The following is a 22,192-nucleotide window of genomic DNA, read 5'->3' on the forward strand; positions in this document are numbered from 1 at the left end:
GCTAGGACCTTATTCCTTGGCGTGTGGTAGACTGAGAGGTGATCTTATAGAAGTGTATAAAATCATGAAAGGCACAGATAGGGTGAAATCACTTACGTTTTTTTACATGTATAGAGGTACAGTAAGGGAATTTTCTTGCATATATTTCATACAGATCAATTCAATAAAACAGTGTTGAGGTAGTACAAAGTAAAACAATAACAGAGTGCAGAATAAACTGCTACTGTCATGGGGAAAGTGCACTGCAGATAAACAATAAGGTGTAAGGCCATAACAAGGTAGATTATGAAGTTAAGAATATTTAATAGAGAACTCATTCGATTGTCTAATGGCAGTGGAATAGAAGCTGTCCTTGAGCCTGGAGGTATGTGCTTTCATGCTTTTGTACCTTCTGCCTGATGGAAGGGGGGAATAGAGAGAATGTCTGGGAAGATTGGGTTCTTGATTATGCTGCCTGCCTTCCCAAGACAGGAAGAAGTGTAGACAGAGTCCGTGGAGGGGAGACTGGTTTTCACGATGCGCTGAGCTGTGTCCACAGCTCTCTGCAGTTTCTTGCAGTTCACAGGCAGAGCAATTGCTGGGCCAAACCATGATGCATCCAGATAGGATGTTTTTCAATGGTGCATCAGTAAAAATTGGTCAAGGTCAAAGGGGACATGCCAAATTTCCTTAATTTCCTGAGGAAGCAGGAGCTGGCGAGCTTTCTTGGCTGTGGGCTTGTACCAGGACAGGTTATTAGTGATATTCACTGCTAGGAACTTGAAAGTTCTCAGCCTCAGCACCATTGATGTAAACAGGAGCTTGCTTATCACCCATCTTTCTGAAGCCAATGGTAATTTATTTTGCTGACTTTGAAAGGAAGGTTGTTGTCATGACACCGAGTCATGAGGCTCTCTCTCTTCCTTGCTGTTTTCCAACTCATTGTGATTTGAGGATATGGTCCACTGTAGTAGTATCACCTGCAAACTTGTGTATGGAATAAGAGCAGAATGCAATCATGAGTATATAGGCAGTAGAGTTGGGGCTGGGGATGCTGCCTTGTGGTGTACCAGTCTTTCATAGAGGTGTTGCTGCTGCCTGCCCTTATTGATTACAGTCAAAGATCCAGTTGCAAAGGGAAATGTTAACTCCCTGGTCTAGGAGTTTGCAGGAATTATAGTATTGAAGGTGAAGCTGTAATTGATATACAACAGTCTAACATTACTGTCCAGGTGCTCCAGAGAAGAATGTAAAGCCAGGGAGATGGCATAGGTTTAAGGTAAGAGGGGAACTTGTGGGGCAGTTTTTTTTGCATAAAGGATGGTGTGTATGTGGAATGATCTGTTAGAGTAGGGGTTCCCAACCTGGGGTCCACAGACCCCTCGGTATATGGTAGAGGCCCATTGTATAAAAGAAGTTTGGGCACCCCTGTGTTAGAGGAAGTCGTGAACCAGGTACATTAAAAACTTTTAAAAGTCAGTCAGATAGGTGCATGGCAAGGAAAGACTTAGAAGGTTATAGGAAAAATCTGGAACATGGAATTAGCTTGGAACGAGCATCTTGGTCAGTACTGACCAGATGGGCTGAAGGGCCTGTTTCCATGTTTGACAGCATGCACTACAGCTCTGCTGGGTAGATGGGAAAAATGCTTGAAGCTGATTCCCCCGCCCCCAAGAAGTGCAAAATCAATTATCACAGTCACAAAGTAAGAGATACTTCCTTTAAGATTGAGATGAAGTGACATTTCTTCAAATGTTGGCATATATTTTGATTTCTTTACCCTGCAGGGCTGAAGATCCCCAGTTAATGGTCAATGGTTTATTATTGTGGCAAGTTGCGAAATACATTGAAAAGATTTGTTTTGCAATGCCCTCCAGATAGATCATTCCAGACAAAAGTACACTGAGGTAGTTCAAAAGGAAATACAGTAACAGATGCAGAAAATAGTGTTACAATCAGAGAAAGCACGCGTAGGCAGAAAATAAGCTGCAAGAACTATGACAAGCTAGACTGAGCGATCAACAATTTATCATTCAAAAGGACCATTGAAGAGTCGTATATAACAGGATAGAAGCATCTACTGTTTAATCCCCTCCATAGATGCTGTCTGATTTGCTGAAGTCCTCCAGTATTTTGTGTGTGTTGCTTAAGAGTTCCAGTATCCACAGTGTTTAGGAAAGAAGACATTCTTCCTGCTTGACGATTCGTGTTATGAAGCTTTCCTGTAATTACATTCAAAGCAGTGGTTCGATTTCTGGATATTAGAGAAATTAAAGGACATGGGGCATATGGGAGTCAGCTATGGTCTTGCTGAATGGTAGAACATCCCGTTTAAAATTTGAGCGGAATAATAATTTAAAAAAACTTATAATAGTTGAGGGTAAAGAAATCCTTGCAGACTTGAGGAGTTCTGTGAAGTCAGTGGTGAACCTGTAATTTCTGCACCATGAATAGTTTTGTAATACCTGCCCAGATCTGCGGACACATTACAAATATGATCATTTTCTTTATTGGATGTAGTAACGCACGCACGGAAATGCCGAACTCGATCACACAAAGGAGCGACGGCGAAAGCTGCAGTCTGTGACAACTTTGTCCGCCCTTTGGAGGCCGTTGTGTTCGCCCACGCTCCGCACTGTATGAACCGAGCGGCTGAGGCAGAGGTAGCGCAGGCTCCGGTGTTGCCTCCGTGACGTTTGGCTGTGCGCACAATTGGCGTGAGGCGGTGCGTGAGGAGAGCGCACTGTGTCTGCGGCTGACTCGCTGCGCAGCCTTCACTTCCCGGGCGCTAGAGCAGAGTATGACCTTTCAAAGGTGAAAGCGGATAAGTGTTCCGAGGAGCGGATTCTGCCTCGCCCGCAGAATTCAGCCGCGCCGGGGAAGCCGGACTGGATTTGCAGCCTCCGTGAGCCCCCGGTCTGCCCTGCCAGCTGGGATTTTACCATCGACAGGCCCCGGGAGCGGATTGCCACGGTTGTTGTGGATGTCAGCACGTAGTCCCGACAGGTATGCGCCCCCCCCCGGTACACTTCAGAGCACTCTAGGTTTGTCCAAAAGTGTTGTTACCCCCCGATTGCGTTTATATCCCGAACGGGGGCGTTGAACTCGTGCACTTGTACGCCAGCTGCAATTCATCATGGGATTTGTAGTCTTCGCCACAGTTTTTGTATGTGGACGCCACCTGTAGCATGGAGAATAGTTAGATTGGACCAGTAATAAAAACGTATTTTAATACTTTGTTTCCAATCACATTTGTATGTTGATCATGGTTCAAAAATAGGAAATAAATATTTGTTTTGGTGTAAACGTATATATCTAGGGCGTTTATACTTCATAGGATATGATGTTGGTGCTTGCTTGTATTGGGCGAGCAGAAGTTGTGCCTGGAGACTTGGCACTTCAATGGGACATGGGGCAAATGGAAAGAACATTTAAATAAACACGAGAGAAAGGGAAAGGAATGGAATATAGAGCTAGCTTTTGGGTTACAAATAATATTCCAAAGGGATGTTAGCAATAAGCGAGTATACAATGTAACAAAGATAACAGATCTAGTATCGGTTGTAGGAAGTAATATTACCAAATTAGAATCGTAACTTTGTGGCACACTGACACATTTACACATCCCATTTTTATTCTCTTCCCATTACCACTCACAAGAGAAAGCCTACAGATGCTGGAAATTAAAAAAAACACACACACACACACACACACACACACACACACACACACACACACACACACACACACACACACACACACACACACACACACACACACACACACACACACACACACACACACACACACACACACACACACACACACACACACCCCCCCCCCCCCCCCCCCCCCCCCCCCAGGACAGGCAGCACGTACGGAAAAGAGTGAACAGTCGGGGTTTCAGACCAAGACTGTTCATCAGGACCACTCTAGATTGTACCACCCAACTACTCACTATTAGCATTTCACCTACCAACTTGCATGTCTTTGGGGGTGTGGAATGAATCTAATTTGGTTGAAAAGTGTATGTGCAGACACACCACACACAGTTCCCAAGAATATCATTAATCTGAGTAAATACAGAGATAAAATAAATTGAATGGAGATTTGTAAAGGATAGTTAAGAGCAGGAGAATGAGACTCACCAGACAGCTCCTTCAAATAATCTGGCATAGTTACATAAAATGTCTGTTTCCAATTAGTGTTTACATCTCTCAACATAGTTACCTCTAGAGACTTGAGAATTCCTTCGAGCCTGAAATGCAATGGGTGATTTTTAATTTCCACATACACTGGGCGAAGCAAACAGCTTAATCATGAAGAAAGTGCATTTCTGGAATGCATTTGGAATATTTTGATGGAACACTACTTTGGAGTTCCAAAAGGTTGCTCCAGATTTAGAAGTGAACAATTGTTTATTAATAACTGAAGCTCACGACCACAACTATCACTTTTTTTTGGTGCTAAATTTGAAATGTAAAACTTGTCACCAATGAAAGTGTATTTAAATAAGACATACAATATACATTGACAATCACTAACTGGCTGAATTGTTAAATGGTAACTTTTCTAAAAGATCGAGTGAACTTTATTTTAATTAAATGACCATAGGGAAACGGGGTTGAGGTGTTTGAATAACCATCGCTCAAACATAAGGCAAGCAGTTGATAATTCAATGATTAAAATAAAAATGTGATGTATGATTTTATCTGTTTTGATTTGTATACAATATTCCTCTGGGATGTTTACAAATTTGGATCACTAATATAGATTGAGCAACCCTTATCTGAAATTCCACCACAGACAGTTCTGAGAAGTGACCTCGTACGTAATGAACAGAAGGTAATGAAAAATAGAAAAACACTGCATAAAATGAAACATGAAGATCTCGAGCATGTATTGAAAGAGTGGATTTGTCTTGTGTTCTATGTTGATCGTGAAACAAGTAAAAATCTATCACAATGAACTGAAAATTGAAAGGTAATTGTGAATCTTCTGCAGGCTTGTTGCAGAAGTTTAAGAAGAAGCACAGCATTAAGTTTTTAAAGATTTGTGGTAATAAAGCATCTACTGATCATAAAGCAGCAGAGAAATTCATTGAGTTTGCCAAGACTGTCGCTGATGAAAATCTAACACACTGAACGGCTGCATCAGTACATATGTGTGGTGAACAGCTGTCAGCCAAACTCTGCATGTAAATTCAGAGTAGGGAATGACGGCAATGCCAAACAACCACTGACTGTCCATCTGGGTGGCCAAGGTAGTGATAGCTTACCCTTCTGTAGGTAAAATGTATACATTTTTTCATGTACAAAATTTTTAAAAATGTTATGCAAAACTACCTTCTGGGTATATGTATAAGCTGTATACGTAACGTAAATGGATTTTACGTTTAGACTTGGGTCCCATTCCCAAGTTATCTCATTATATAGATGCAGATATTCCAAACTCCAGGGAAAAAATTGGAATCTGAAATACTTCTGGCCCCAAGCATTTTGGATAAGTGGTGCTCAACCTGTATGAGAAAATTACTAATATGGTAACTAGGTTAATTAGCTTTAATTCTGCTTTCAAGAATGGAAACAAATTAACTTAGTTACCTTTTTGGCAAGTTTTGGTGGATCATTTTGGATTGATGCCTTTTTTATATTGCTACTTTTGCACTGATCCCTTCAACAAAGTATGCTTATTAGAAGAATATTGGAGTCAGTTGATTACGTAGGCAGTACAAAAGCCAGAGTTTAATGAGTTACATACCAACCATTGAACTTAACTATTGAAATTGTAATTCACTTTAAAGCCATAGATTTCAGTTAATGTAACTGCAGAACTCAATAATTTCAAGGGCAAGATTTCAACAAACATGCATTTTCTGAACATAATGCTGTAAATGGCATCGGTTATGTCCAGAACAAGCCAAGGACCTTACTGCATTGTCCAGGAATGTGACATAACTGTCTTTTACCACGCTCTCGTCCAGTCAATTAATTTGCTATTTCACAGATTGAAAGGAAACTATAGTACTTAAATTTCAGATTTTTTTAGAGGTCAGTTGATCTGGATTGGAGTCATTGAGTTCAGACCTGAACATGGTGACTGGGGAAATTAAATTTTTACCTTTATTAATAATTGGATGAAAAGATATTATCAGCTTTGGCAATTATGAGAGTTCCAGATTGTTTAAAAGCCCCTGTGGTCGTGATGTCCTCCAGGGAGTGGAATTTACCTGATTTGGCATACATTACACTCCAATCCCATGCCACTGTGGTCCATTTTTTGTTACTGGTTTAACAAGCTACTCTCCTATCAAATTGCTACAATAAACAGTAATAAGAATAAAACTAAGTCTGCTATCATTGCCCTGGTTACATTGTGTAGGCTGCGTCATTTGCATGTCTGATGTTAGGCACTCTATTCTGGGTTCTGCATGGTGAAGAGATTACTAGGTGAATAGATAAAGGAATGCTCCCAAAGCATTGCTGAAGCTCAGTTAACCTCTTAATCATTTGCTTACATACTGGTTGCATCGTGGCCTGGTATGGAAACACCAATGCCCAAAAATGGAAAACCCTACGAAAAGTGGTGCCCGCAGCCCAGTCCAACACAGGCAAAGCACATCTGGAACCACCATCAAGGGCCCCTACCATCCAGGCCACGCTCTCTTCTTACTGCTGCCATTGGGATGGATGGACAGGAGACTTGAGTACCACAACGCCAGGTTCAGGAAGAGTTATTACCCTACAACCATCCGGCCCTTGAACCGGTGTGGATATCTTCACTCACCTCAACTCAGAACTTTCAAGTATCCTACAACTCATGTTCTCGGTATTATTTACTTATGTATCACATTTTACCTTCTTTTACACATTGGTTGTTTATCACTGTGTGTGTAGTTTTTCATTGATTCTATTGTATTTCTCTGTTCTGTGAACGTCTGCAAGAAAGTGAATCTCAATGTACCATGTGGTGGCATATAGAACTTTGATAATGAATTTAATTTGATTTAGGCTCTTGGGCATTGCGCTTTAGTTTTGTGGCTTGATGTGTCTTACGAAGTCGACGCAGAAGCAGCTGACTCTTCGGTAGATGGCAGTTGATAGGTGAATGGGCAGGTGGATGGGTAACTTGCGACATTGTCCACTATTTCTGTTATTTCTGCCTCTGTGCTCTTGGTCCATGGACTCCATTTGGAATACTCTTTCTCCACCTTGAGAGGTTTATGGGCCGGATATTCCCAGGAATAAATATGAATATGTACTGCATTTCTTCAAGAAAGCATTGAGCATACACTTGAAACATCGAGTCATATACCACAGAAATAGACCTTTCAGCTTATCTTAACCATGCCAGCCGAGGTATCTGTATGAGCCGGTCCCCCTTTGCCTTCTAGCCACCCAGTAATCTCATGCCATGGCAGATCTCAGAACAGAGTCTGATGTCAGATATGCGATGATTTGACTTACTCAGTGCCAGCTGATGGTATAATTAGAGTCTTTTACTAGTGTCTCACCGATATCCAGGAGACCACAATGAGTCCCATCTTCCTGCCATCCCACCAGGGACAGGGTTCCTTTTGTCCTCACCTGTCACATGACCAGCCTCCACGTCCAGCACATAATTCTCCGTAACTTTCACCATCTCCGACGGGATTCCACCACAAAGCACATCTTTCCCTCCCCTCCACCCCCCCCCCCCCAAATTTCTTCTTTCTGCCAGGATCACTCCCTACGTGACTCCCTCCTTGTCCTTTTGTCCCTTCCCACTGATCTCCCTCCTGGCACTTGTCCTTGCAAGTGGAACAAGTGCTACACATGCTCAAGCACCTCCTCCCTCACTACCATTCAGGGCCCCAAACAGTCCTTCCCGATGAGGTGAAACTTCGCTGATGAAACTGGGGTCGTCTGCTGTGTCCGGTGCTCCTGGTGTGGCCTCCTGTGTATCAGTGAGACCTGATATAGATTGGGAGATTGCTTCACCGAGCACCTACACTCTATCCACCAGAAAAAGCAGGATCTCCCAGTGACGACCCATTTTAATTCCACTTCCCATTCTGACATGTCAGTCCATGGCCTCCCCTGCTGTCATGATGAGGCCACAGTCAGGTTGGAGGAGCAACACCTTGTACTCCTTCTGGGTAGCCTCCAGCCTAATGGTATGAACGCTGATTTCTCAAACTTCTGGAAATGCCCCCTCCCCTCCTTCACCATTCCTCAATCCCATTTCCCTCTCTCGCCCTATCTCCTTAACTGCCCCTCACCTCCCTCTGATGCTTCTCTTCCTTCACTTTCTTCCATGACCTTCAGTCTTTTCCTATCAGATTCCCCCTTCTCCAGCCTCGTCTCTCTTTCACCAATCCACTTCCCAGCTCTTTATTTCACCCCTCCCTCATCTTCCTGCCCCCCCCCCCAGGTTTCACCTGTCACGCTTGTGGTTCTCCCTCCCCTTGCCCCTCCTCCTTACTCTGACTCCTCATCTTTTTTTCTCCAGTCCTGATGAAGGGTCTTGGTCCAAAATGTTGACTGTACTCTTTTCCATAGCCACTGCCTCGCCTGCTGAGTTCCTCCAGCTTTTTGTGTGTGTTTCAGTGAATTAGCTGCTATGTTAAAGGACAGGACTTCCACAGCTGTGATCTCAGAATCACAATGCTGCATGCTAGTGAGGCCAGAAGTAGGAAGATGGTATAGTTTAACATGTGACTAAGGAGTTGGTGCAGGAGGGAGGACACCAGAGTTTTGGATCATTGGGCTCTCTTCCAGGGAAGATAAGACCTGTACAGAAGGGACGGTTTGCACCTGAACTGGAAGGGGACTAGTGGGAAGGTTTGCAAGTGTGCATGATTAAAACTAGAGTTGCAAAGGGGTGGGACCCAGAATGCCCAAACAGAGGGTGGGTGATTGTGGAGAAAGATGGTAAGCTTGCATACAAGGTTAGGAATCAAAATGTTGAGCATGTTGGGACCAATGTTGTGAGCTGCATATATCTCAAAGCAAGGAGTACTGTAGGCCAATGAGCTTGGGGCATGGATCAGCATGTAGAATTATGACATTGTAGCCATTAGTGAGACTAGGATGCAGGAAGGGCAGCACTGCCAGCTGTATGTTCTGGAGTTCCATGCTTTAGACATCATAGAGTTGGAGGGATTAAAGGAAGGGAGGCGGCGTTACTCACGGCAGTGCTCGGTTAGGACAGACTGGAGAGCTAATCTATTGAAGCTTTATGGATAGAACTAACAAATAAGAACGGTACAACCATGTAAACAGGATTATATTATAGAACACCCAGCAATTTGCGGGATTTAGAGGAGCAAATCTGTACAGAGGTCGCAGACTGCTGCAAGAAACATATAATAACATAATTGTCATAGTAGGTGATTTTAACTTTTCACATATTGACTGGGACTCTCATACTGTAAAAGGATTACCGTAGATGGGAACGAATTTGTCAAATGTGTTCAGGAAAGTTCCCTTAATCAGTATATAGAAGTCACAACTAAAGAGAGGGTGATACTGGATTTCCTATTAGGGAATTAGACAGGGCAGGTGACAGAAGTTTGTGTCATAAACTTCTAGAGATCATAATTTCAAGGTAATTATGGAAAAGGATAGGTCTGGTCCTTGGGATGGGATTCCAAATTGGAGATGGTATCAGAAAGAATCTGGCAAGTGTGAATTGGCTCTTGGTAAATGTGAGGCCTTCAAAAGGGAGAGTTTTGAGAGTACAGAGTTTGTATGTGAGAATGAAAGGCAAGGATAAGGTTTATTGAACCATGGTTTCATGGCACTTTGAAAGAGCCAACCAGGGTAGATCTTACAAGGTGAACGGTAGGGCACTGAGGAGTGCGGTAGAATAGAGGGATCCGGGAATATACAAGGGATGATTGATAAGTTCATGGCCTAATGTAGAAAGAGTCAGTTTTAGAAGACCTAGCACACTTGTTTTTCAACATAGCCCCCCCCCCCCCACTACATTTACACACTTAGTCCAGTGGTCATGGAGCATACGGATCTTGGACCTCCAGAAAGTGTCCACAGCAGGGGTGATTGATAAGCTTGTGGCCTAAGGTAGAAGGAGATGAGTTGTACAGCTCTCGTTACATGCACATGCAGTTCAACTCTTTGAGTGATTATGCAGAAAGTTTGAAGTTAATAACGCAGCAGGGTGATTGATAAGTTCGTGGCCTGAGGTAGAAGGAGATGAGTTATTAATTTCAAACTTATTGCATAATCACTCAAAGAGTTGACCTGCATGTGCATGTTACGAGAGCTGTATAACTCATCTCCTTCTACCTTGGGCCACAAATTTATCAATCACTCATCTGTGGACACTTTCTAGAGGTCCAAGATCTGTATGATCCACGACTGCTGGACTTAGTGTGTAAATGTAGGAGGGGACTATGTTGAAAAATAAATGTGCTAGGTTTTCTAAAATTGACTCCTTCTACCTTAGGCCATGAACTTATCACCCCTCGTAGATACACAACTCCTTGAAAGTGGTGTCACAGATAGATAGGGTCATAAGGAAAACTATTGACACATTGGCCTTCATAAATCCAAGTATTGAGTACAGGAGTTGAGATATTATGTTGAAATTGTATAAAACATTGGTGCGGCCTAATTTGGAGTACAGTGTGCAGTTTTGATCATCTACCCACAGGAAAGATATAAATAAGTTTGAAAGAGGCACAGAAAATTTACAAGAATATTGTTGGGACTTGAGGTCCCAAGTTACAGGGAAAGATTGAATAGGTTAGGGCTTTATTCCCTAGAATGTAGAAGATTGAGGGAAGTTTTGATAGAGGTATACAAAATTATGAGGGGAAAGATAGGGTAAATGCAAGCAGGCTAGTTCCACAACTAGAGGTTATGGGTTAATGGTGAAAGTTGAAATGCTTAAGGAGAACATGAGGGGGATCTTCACTCAGTGCAAGTGGTGGATCTGGGGTCGATTTCAAGATTTAAGAGAAATTTGTATAGGTATATAGATGGAAAGGGTATGGATGGTGCAGGTGCAGGTCGATGGACTAGGCAGATAAATGGTTCAGCATGGATTAGATGGTTTGAAGGGCCTGTTTCTGTGCTGTAGTGTCTAGGACTCTAACATCATTATAAATCATAAGCATTCTGGACAAAATGGTTCAGGAAATCAGGAGCACCCTGAACATTGGAAATTGGGTAATGCCACTACTTATTAAACTAGTTGGCCTCTGTAGCAAGCAACATGAGAGTCAGTACAAGGAATTTAAGTTCAGTTACTTGATCTTTTTGATCAGACACTGATTACAGGATTATGACATTCTTTGATCATTACATGGTTGTTGTAAAGATAGCAAACTGGGCCTATATTCCATTTTGGAAGAATGAGAATCAATCTCTTAAAAATGCACAGAGTTTCTATGGAATATTGGCAGGGGAGATGGAGCATTACTGTTTCCCTAATTTGGGTGCATGGAACCAAATGTCACAAGTTCACAAGATGTTACTGATTTTGGCAGAAATAAGAAATATTTCCTCTCTGGGGCATTGGAGGCTCAGTAGCTGAGTGTCCAATATATTTTTAGATATTTTGAGAATCAAGGAATGTGAGGTCCGTGCAGGGAAGTAGCACTGAGCCAAATGATCAGTCATGATCTTATTGAATGTCAGAACTGGCAAGAAGGGCCAAATAGTCCACTGCTACAATTTCTTATGTTCAGTTCTGCAACAGATATTTTTAAAAATGTTCTTGTGCCTCAATTAAAATCACACACACACAAAAAAAGTGCTGGTAACACTGGGGGGGGGGGGGGGGGGCAGCATCATTAGATGGAGAAACAAAGTTAACTGCGAGGGATCTTTGACCTGAAAAGTTAACTCATTTCTCTTTCCATTGAAGTTGTCTGACCTGTTTTTTTTTGTCCCTAGCAGTTTACTTTTCTGCCAAATTCAAGATTGTAATTTGATCATGTAATCTAGTTTTTGTTAGTAACACAATTGTATCATATGTCTGTCATTATTCTTTAAGCCTACACCTTCTTCACATTACTGTCACCATGAAGTCCATGGGCCAACCACAATTTAGTGTGGATTGCAAAAGAGTGCAGCAAGCGCAACTCTTAAGGCTGATTTATACTTGTGTGTACAGGCTACGCCGCTGTAACCTTGATTTTCACTTCTGCGTTGTTCTACGCCGTAGCGAGCATGCGTTGGTGTGCGCCAAAACGCTAGTTGGCGGTGGGGTTTCTATGCCACTGTGTTGAGTTTCTTCGTGAGAGGCGTGGACGAGGAAATGCATTTCAAACATTTTTGCATTTAGGCAGGTAGATTTGACGATTTGGTTCATCTATTTCACATCGGTGTACGCACGCCTACAAACATGGCGGAGAAGAAGCAACTGGAAATGCGATGCTACCAAGCGGACCAATCATAGTTGTTGCGGTCTGCGTCGCCGCGACGCGTGAGTAACTTTTCTGGAGGGGTGCATGTCACCCTACAGTGTAGGGAACGTGTTACCTACGGTGTCGATGTGACACACAGGTACAAATCAGCCTTTAAAATGAGGCACAAACCTGGTAAAACTACAACACAGGATTAAATATATGCTAATTCCATAAAGAATGCATCAGATCAAAAATTTGCAATCCTACCCTTCCTTGACATGAGTGGTAGTTAATGACTTAATGGAGGTTCTATGAATAACTGCATTCTCAACAATGGCATAGTTCAGTAAGCATATGCATAAGAAAAGGGTGATTTGCATCTGTATACTTCTGAATGTCTTCCATCCTGGTCTGCTGCTGAGATTCTCACCACAGCAGAATCAAGGTTCCAGTAAATTTAGTTCACTCTATATAAGTATCCTGATTTACCAAAAGTTTATAGGCTTTAATGTCATCCTGGCAGTCATGCTCTAGTATGAACAGCATTCTGGCCAATCTGTACACCGACAACGTTAGCATATACCTGAAAACATTGAATATTTCTCGGGTATGTTGTTCAAAATTACTGATTGACTCCTAGTTATGGTGCCATCAGCCTACCATCAAACAGGAGTAATTGAAAGCACCAAGAGTGCAAGAGAAAATGCATGTAATACAAAGGAGACTAATTTAGCAGTAGCTTTTCACAACCTTGCTGTCTTGAATTATTTCATAGCCAATGAAGCCCTCTTTTTAGGTAAATACATTTCCAAGTGATCAATTTTGTTTCTTGTTTGGCCTCTTCTGAAGAAGAAACAGGCTGTTTATTACCTTGGTGGTATGTTTAGTACCGAGTAAATGATCCCATCAGTGTCTCAGAGAAAGCTGCCTGTTTTCACTTCTCTCTGCAATCCTCTTTGTTTCTCTTAAACTGGACTCGCCCAGTGCTCTGCTGTCTAGCCTCCCATGTTGTACACTCCTTAAACGTGAGATCATGGGAAACTCTCGATACCTGAGACCTAATTCACAACAACTTCCCTTCATTCATCAGAAACAATGGATTACTGCTCAAGCGGGTGATCTGGGAGTCCACTTAAGTGAAGCATAAAATAAGCCTGCAGGTGTATAATTAGGAAGGTTGGTCTCTTCTGCGCAGAGCATTAGAATCAAAAACATGTAAGTAGTCTTGCAACATTTGGTGAATATTGCACAACAGTTTTGCTCTCCTTATTTGTGGAGGGATATATTTATATTGGAAGCAGTTTAGAGAATGTTCAGTTGCTGATTCCTGGGGAGAAGGGTTGTTTATGAGGGAACATGGAGCAGATTGTGCCCGTACTCTCTGGAATTTAGAAGAATAGGGGGAAGGGGTGATCTTATTGAAATGTTCAAGTTATGTTTAGACAGACATGAATGGGCAGTGGAGGAGTGTCGATTATGTGCAGTTTAAATTGGCATCACGGCACGGACATTGTGGGTTGAATGGCCTTTTCCTCTGCTCTACTCTTCTGCGTTCTATGAAACATATGATTCTGAGGGTACTAAGAAAATGTTTTCTCCCACGGTAGAATTCGGGAGAGTAATTCCAGAATAAAAGGTCTGGATTTTAAAATGGGGATGAGGAATTTCTTAAATAGTTGCTTCAGAGTGCTGTAGAGACTAAATTGAAGCACGTATTCAAGATCAAGGTAGTTAGAGGTTTGATTCATGGTGGAGATGAGTATTATGGAGCTCAGTCTCAAAAGTAGAATGGAGACCCAAGACCAGATGGTCAGTGAATGGTAGAGCAACTCTGAGGGAACATGTAGTCGACTCCTGCTTCTATTTCTGCACGGCTGAAAATTCTCATCCTTGTTTCCATATCTCTCCATAGCCTCAGCCTCCTTCGTTGTCCTTTCCTGTGTCTATGAGATATCAGCATTCTGAGCATCTTAACTTTAAATACCCTAACACTGGAGTCTTGGCCATAAGCTGCTGAAGCTCCAGACAATGGAAGTCCTTCCCTACTGCTTTCTGCATCTCTGCCCCCAGTAGCAGGCGGGGGTCTAATGATTCTCTTAATTTTGCCGTGTGTGATTCCTTGTATACGAACACTGATCAGGCGCAATATATTCCAGCTCCAGGCAGTAGCGATACCCCAACATGGGACAAACGAGCTAAAACTTATGCTATTAAAGAAGAAAGTTGACCCTCCACGGGGGGCGGAGGAAGGACGGTGGGCCCCCTGGAAAGAGGAAAAATGCTAGCTGCTATGCACATCTTAAAAAGAAAAAGGGTGGAATTGTGAGAGTCGAAGTAAATTAAGATGTGCGTTTCTGAAAGATGTCTGGGTTAAAGTCAAAATGATAGATAGATAGATAGATAGATACTTTATTCATCCCCATGGGGAAATTCAACTTTTTTCCAATGTCCCATACACTTGTTGTAGCAAAAACTAATTACATACAATACTTAACTCAGTAAAAAATATGATATGCATCTAAATCACTATCTCAAAAAGCATTAATAGTAGCTTTTAAAAAGTTCTTAAGTCCTGGCGGTAGAATTGTAAAGCCTAATGGCATTGGGGAGTATTGACCTCTTCATCCTGTCTGAGGAGCATTGCATCGATAGTAACCTGTCGCTGAAACTGCTTCTCTGTCTCTGGATGGTGCTATGTAGAGGATGTTCAGAGTTATCCATAATTGACCGTAGCCTACTCAGCGCCCTTCGCTCAGCTACCGATGTTAAACTCTCCAGTACTTTGCCCACGACAGAGCCCGCCTTCCTTACCAGCTTATTAAGACGTGAGGCGTCCCTCTTCTTAATGCTTCCTCCCCAACACGCCACCACAAAGAAGAGGGCGCTCTCCACAACTGACCTATAGAACATCTTCAGCATCTCACTACAGACATTGAATGACGCCAACCTTCTAAGGAAGTACAGTCGACTTTGTGCCTTCCTGCACAAGGCATCTGTGTTGGCAGTCCAGTCTAGCTTCTCGTCTAACTGTACTCCCAGATACTTGTAGGTCTTAACCTGCTCCACACATTCTCCATTAATGATCACTGGCTCCATATGAGGCCTAGATCTCCTAAAGTCCACCACCATCTCCTTGGTCTTGGTGATATTGAGACGCAGGTAGTTTGAGTTGCACCATATCACAAAGTCCTGTATCAGTTTCCTATACTCCTCCTCCTGTCCATTCCTGACACACCCCACTATGGCCGTGTCATCAGCGAACTTCTGCACATGGCAGGACTCCGAGTTATATTGGAAGTCGGATGTGTACAGGGTGAACAGGACCGGAGAGAGTACAGTTCCCTGCGGCGCTCCTGTGCTGCTGACCACCGTGTCAGATCTACAGTCTCCCAACCGCACATACTGAGGTCTATCTGTCAAGTAGTCCACTATCCAATCCACCATGTGAGAGTCTACTCCCATCTCCGTTAGTTTGTGCCTTAAGATCTTGGGCTGGATGGTGTTAAAGGCACTAGAGAAGTCAAGGAATGTAATCCTCACAGCACAACTGACCCCATCTAGGTGAGAGAGTGATTTGTGCAGCAAATACGTGATAGCATCCTCCACTCCCACCTTCTCCTTATACGCAAACTGAAGAGGATCCTGGGCGTGCCTGGTTTGTGGCCTCAGATTCTGTATTATCAGCCGCTCCATGGTCTTCATCACATAATTAAATCACATAATTAAATGTGATTTAATTATGTCTGATAAGCATGAATGCAGAAGCCCTGACAAGATTAACTGTTTGTGGAATCATTGAAGTTCTGAGATATGGACTATTGTTTTACAGAAATGTGTAAAAAAACAACTCCAAATATGGAATGGGATAAGACTATGTACCTCCCGAGTCAGGGAGGGGAGGGGTAAGGAAGAAGGATAAAACCTGCTGCCCTGTAAGGTTCAGAGTTCCCTTCTCTGAGGGAGCCCAGCTCTGCAGAACTGTTAATAAACTTTGTTTCCTTGAATTTGTCTTGAAGCCATTATTCGGGAGCGTGGCTCGTTTCTGACACATATCTCTCCGTAGCCTCAGCCTCCTTCGTTGTCCTTTCCTGTGTCTATGAGATATCAGCATTCTGAGCATCTTAACTTTAAATACCCTAACACTGGAGTCTTGGCCATAAGCTGCTGAAGCTCCAGACAATAGAAGTCCTTCCCTACTGCTTTCTGCATCTCTGCCCCCTTTAAAGATGTACCTTAAGCCCCTTTTTTTTAAATCGAAGCCAAACTTTTTTAATGCCATGAACTAATGCCTTTAAGCAAGGGATCAGTCGACCCCAGGTTGGGAAACCCTCAGCATTCAGCCATTGCAGAAATATTTCTTTGTGTGGGTTGGTGTCAGTTTTTAGTAACTTCAAGAAAGGGTTATTTTTTTTCTTTTTCAGGATTAATTAAAATAACAAGCATGTAAGAAAGAAGATGTCAGTGGAACAAAGCAGAAAGGAAAACAAGCTGTAAGTTATAATATAAAATACCACGGTATATTTAATATTTGCAATTGGATATGAATGATAATTTTAGTATTAACTGATTTATCAATAACAATATGAAGTTAATATTAATAATATTTTTTGAACTAACTACATTTTCTGTGAGTTTACAATGCTGTGAGGAGCTATACTATGTGAGATGGTCCTGTGTTCAAAGTATCAAAGTTGAATATATCGTCATATGCACAGGTGCAATGAAAAACTTACTTGCAGCTAGCATCCCTTTGACTTGCTATTATTGAACCCAGATGTCTCCATATTTTCAGCCTTGATTTGGGGATTGGGTGATTTTGGTCAGGAGAGGATTGCTTTAAGTTTCTGGTCAATAATCCCAAATGTCTGTGGATTGTTAATAAAAATATAGTTGCCTTTGTTAATATTTTTAAATGTATCTATCTTTCTGATCCTTAATATTTTACTGCTCATTTAAAGGCCACATAGAACCAACCTATACGTTGATTTTCCATCAACATTATGGCCTATCGTATATTCTCCTGATTACAATATTACATTCTTGGGCTTGGAAAAACTTCATCCTTTCGATTCAGGAAAATGGGGGAAAATTGTCAACTTTTTAAAAGGTATGCTTTGTTTTAAAGAATTTATTGTTTTGCAGATCAGATGAATTTTTAGTTAACCAATTTCTTCATAAATTACATTTTGTTTGTCATTGTTTTACATTGAAATGAACTTTATATTTGAGAGTATAGGACAGTGGATGATTGTAAGGCCACTTTATTAGGTACAGGAGTGGAATATGTGTGGTTTTCTGCGGCTGTAGCCCAACCACTTCAAGGTTTAACGTTTTGTGCATTCAGGATGCTCTTTTGCACACCACTGTTGTAACGCGAGGTTGTCTGAGATAGTGTTGCCTTCCTGTCAGCTTGAACCAGACTGGCCATTCTCCTCTGACCGCTCATTAACAAGCCATTTTTGCTCACAGCACTACCGCTCACTGGATGCTTTTTGCTTCTCGCTTCATTCTCTGTAAACACTAGAGACTGCTGAGTGTGAAAATTCCAGGAGGTCGGCTGTTTCTGAAATACTCAAAGCACCCTGTCTGTTAGCAATAACCATGCCACGGTCAAAGTAACTTCAGTCACATTTCTTCCCCATTCTGATATTTGGTCTGAAGAACAATTGAACCTCTTGACTCTGCCTGCATGCTCTTATGCTCTGAGTTGCTGCCACATGATTGGCTGATTAGATATTTGCATCGCTGTGCAGGTGTACCTAATAAAGTATATTTCTTTAGAGCAGGGGTGCCCAACATTTTTTTGATATGACAGGAACCAGTACCATTAACCAAGGGGTCCATGGACTCCAGGCTGTGACCCCTGCTCTAGAAGAAGAAGGAGAACAGAAATAAAGTTTTGTTGGTTAGAGTTGGTCTTTAAATGAATTTTTGAAGCAAATTTTTGTCAAAAATGCTCTGCAGGTCATTACATTTTGTATCTCTTGTACTTGTTTACTTCTTAGAAGAGATGATGATAAAGGATGAAACCATTGTAAAAGCCCTAGAAGCACAGGAAGATGACCTATTAGTTGTGCACTCAAAGCGGTACCTCAATAAACTGAAGGTAACTTGATTTCAGTGCTTTCTTCGTGTTTCTTATCTGTGCGTGGTTGGAAAGCAATCCACTTGAATTAAATTGAAGTGATCAATATCCAGTTTATTGTCATGTTTATCATGTGCCAAAATGTTAAAAAACTATTGGTTTTATATATATTACTTCATGCATTTGAAAAATTAAATATGAACAGAGATGGCTTTTTAAAGATTTTTTTTTGCGCTCAGTTTTCTTTTATTCTGCCTTAATGTTTACAGGATACCAGAAGAGTCTAGCCTCTGAAAAATAAAATGTATTGAAAGCAAAACTCTTATTCCTGGTCAGTCTTGTCTTCACCCCAAAAATAGAACTAATTTTGTGTTTGTTTTGTAATCTCGGAGAAGCTTGAGAGAAGCTTACAGTGTTCCAGTGAACACTGCAACATAATATCTGCTTTTTCTTTCCTTGAGGTCTTTTTAAATAAATATAATTCCTTCAGTTTATCTGTATTTATCTAGTATCCTTCATTTCCCTTGTGTTGAAAATGAAATCAAGAATCTACAATTAACCTGCTAATTGCCTGAAATTAAAACTGCGAACATCAAACATGCAATTCAAATTAGCCAGTTCTATATTTGATACATAACTGCATTTTATTAAGGAAAAATCAGTTTAAAATTCAAAAATGCTATATATTTCTGGACTCCTTCTGGTGACTTTTTTTTTGCCTCAGTGTTGTTTATGTCATCTCTTAAAATTGAATCCTGCAGTATGGGTACATTTTTGTTTTTAAATTCATCTAGTTTTAACTTTGTAGTATACATCACATATGAAGCACGGCTTAACAAAGTGATGGTGGTTAAACTATATGCCAGGTCAATGTGAGTCACTTCAATAACTGCTTGGCAAATCTCTTTGTGCTCTTGAATTAAGTTACTGTTTATTGCCTAGCTCTTCAGGTGCTGCACTTGCCGTCATGTTGTTGGTATTCCCGTCCCTCATTTCAGACCCAATCTTCTTTTACTTCCCACACAAAAAAAAAACATAAGCATCATAAAAATTGTTTATGGGTTTGGGAACTGGGGATTAAAGCGAGAGTAAAGGAGAAAAGTGCATTGTTGAGATAAATGTGACAGGAAAGTAAAAGCTTGTGTAGCAGTGCAAAGCAGATAGCAGTGAAAAAGAAAGCAAAATGTTGGGGAAAATAAGACACCATGAGAAAAGAAGAAAGAGAATGGAAGGGGGAAGGAGGAAGATGAGGTTTCATCATTTGCAGTTTTATTCGTTACGATGTCCACAGCACGTGTGGGAAAAGAGTGAGGGGGAAAAACACTGGGCTCACCATACCCCTCTTAGACCATAAGACATAGGAGCAGAATTAGGCCATTTGGCCCATTGAGTCTGCCCTGCCATTCAATCATGGCTGATCCATTTCCCCCTCCTCAACCCAGCTCCCAGCCTTCTCCCCATAACCTCTGGTGCCATGTCCAATCAAGAACCCACCATCTCTACCTTAAATACACTCAACGACCTGGCCTCCACAGCTGCCTGTGGTCACAAATTCACCACCCTCTGGCTAAAAAAAAATATTCTATTTTAAATGGATGCCCCTCTATCTTGAGGCTGTGCCCTCTTGTTCTAGACTTCCCCACCATGGGATACATCCTTGCCATGTCTACTCTGTTTAGGCCATCCAACATTTGAAAGGTTTCAATGAGATCCACCTCCTCTGAATCCTCCCCAATGCCAGCACATGTTTTCTCAGATGAGGAGAACCTTGTGTGATGAAGTGTTGGAATTAATAAATTGCAGAATAGTCACTCAACAGTTGGGTATTCAATTTCACCATGCAGTCCTTAAATTAAGCCTGTTACCCTTCCTTACTGGGACATGAGCTGTCGATAGCAGCTCACCGGAATACTCTGTCCTGGGCAGTCTTTCAACTGATGGGTTTTGCTAGCCCATTCCTAACCTTCCTCTTTTTGCAACCAGGCTTAGGACATTTCATGGTGGAATTTTTTGGTCCTTAAACTGAACTTCTAAGTCTTAATCTGTACCCTGTGATGAAAACTGAAACTAGTTTTGATGAATGGTCTTCAACCTGTAGCACTTACCTCTCTGTCCACGGATACTGCTTGAATTGCTGTGTTCCTTCAACAAGAATGGAAGATTATGTTCAAAGTGTCCATGTGCCCTAGAGCAGTATAGTTTTGTAACTAAATTATGAAACTGACTATGTTTTTGAACGTTCCAGTGCCTGTTTAGATCAAGTCAGTTGATATCCCTTGTGTAGACTGTCACTGGTGTTGAAATCCAGGCTGAATGTGAAAAGTTCAGAGGAAAAATATGAAGGGAAATGAAGATAGGGAAGGAAAATGAGAAAGAGGTAGGCAGCAAATATAAGCAAATTCAAAAATGTCCTATTAGTGTGTAAACAATAAAAGATTAGTGAAGGAAAAGTTGGGTCCTATCATGAAAGAGGACTTCCAATGGTGTGAGAAGTTGAGATACTGAATATGTTGATCCTTATCAGGGAAGCTAATGCTACTGGACTGCCAGCAAAGAATGTTCTGATTGAGTTGCTGGATGGGCTAACAATTGATGAGTCAGAAGTACAAAAAAGGTTTAAGTCACCCATTCCATATGTGGTTGAATATATGTTATTTGGTGAACAGTGGAATTAATTTTGCCCGAGGATTGGGAATGTATAAATGTTATGGCTTTACTCTAAAAAAAATTGGTATATGTTTAAGTCTAACAGCTATGGTCCAAACTTTGGAAATAATATTCAGGGACAGGATTGTCAGTCATTTGGACAAATATAGATTGATTAGGAAAAGCCAGCATGGATTTGTTGAAGGTGACATGTTTAGCTAATTTGATCAACAATTTTGATTTAACAAAGAAGATTGATGAAGGGAATGTAGTCTAGAGGTACCATGATTAAGTTATTTGATAATGCCCCATTTAATCGGTTTGTAATCAAAATTGAAGACAGTGGATTAGAAGGATTTGCAGTATAGATAGAAATTTGGCAAAATGACATTAAAAAAGGGTACAGCCTTTTTTTTTGGACTGGAGATGTGTTTCCCAGGGGCGAGCAATAAGACCACTAGTTGAAGGACAGACGACTTGTTGGGCTGCTGTTGGCAGTCAATGTCCCAGTAGTACTAATGGGTTTAAGTTAAGGACCATAAACCACACCATTTACACAATTTGTTCTTTTTTTGTGTGCATTTAGATGTTTGATGTTTTCTTTGAACAGGTTCCATGCTTTGTTTTGTGGCTGTCTGGGAAGATGGATCTCAAGGTTGTGTACTGCATGTATTTTGAACTTTGAACATGGTAGAATTGAATATACAGCAGTTGAGCAGTTACTGTCCAATTCATTGCTTCCAACACTTCATCATACAAGGCTACACAGTAGGCATTGTGAGCCCCATGTGTTCCCCCCCCCCACTCCCCTCCCCTGCATAGCAGACAATGAGGAAGATTAGAATAAAGGATATAGGTAGGCTGAAGAATTTTAAGAAAAAAAATCCTGCAGAAAAAATGCCGTGTTACATCTGATAAGAGAAACAGAAACAGAGATGTGAGAGTACATGAGCATTAAAATGGAATTAGCTGCAGGCCAGGTTGAGAAGGTGATTTAAAAATTTGTAGCATCCTGAGCTTTATACATGTATGCATGATGAATTGTTATAAGTTTGGTTCAATAGCAACCGGAAAATAACTAAACATGCTACAGGAAAGGTGAAAGCCTTCAGGACAATAGAAAA

At 41.4% G+C, this 22,192-nt stretch overlaps 1 protein-coding gene across 4 annotated transcripts in view; it reads left to right on the forward strand.

The window, feature by feature from the left end:
* The first annotated feature begins 2,572 nt into the window (after window positions 1-2,572).
* hdac11 (histone deacetylase 11) overlaps window positions 2,573-22,192 on the forward strand; it is a 105,579-nt gene continuing 85,959 nt past the window's right edge. Inside the window, exons 1-4 of one of the 4 annotated variants that reach the window (XM_073072160.1) lie at window positions 2,574-2,985; window positions 16,759-16,827; window positions 17,296-17,444; window positions 18,343-18,443. In XM_073072160.1, the coding sequence (XP_072928261.1) occupies window positions 16,793-16,827; window positions 17,296-17,444; window positions 18,343-18,443 (285 nt within the window). In that variant the 5' untranslated portion in view covers window positions 2,574-2,985; window positions 16,759-16,792. Of the gene's footprint in view, window positions 2,986-16,758; window positions 16,828-17,295; window positions 17,445-18,342; window positions 18,444-22,192 lie in introns of all 4 variants that reach the window. The other 3 variants (XM_073072161.1, XM_073072162.1, XM_073072163.1) reach the window with 3 other exon arrangements.

The sequence above is a fragment of the Hemitrygon akajei genome, chromosome 19 (assembly GCF_048418815.1).
Source record: "Hemitrygon akajei chromosome 19, sHemAka1.3, whole genome shotgun sequence".
NCBI classification, from domain to species: domain Eukaryota; kingdom Metazoa; phylum Chordata; class Chondrichthyes; order Myliobatiformes; family Dasyatidae; genus Hemitrygon; species Hemitrygon akajei.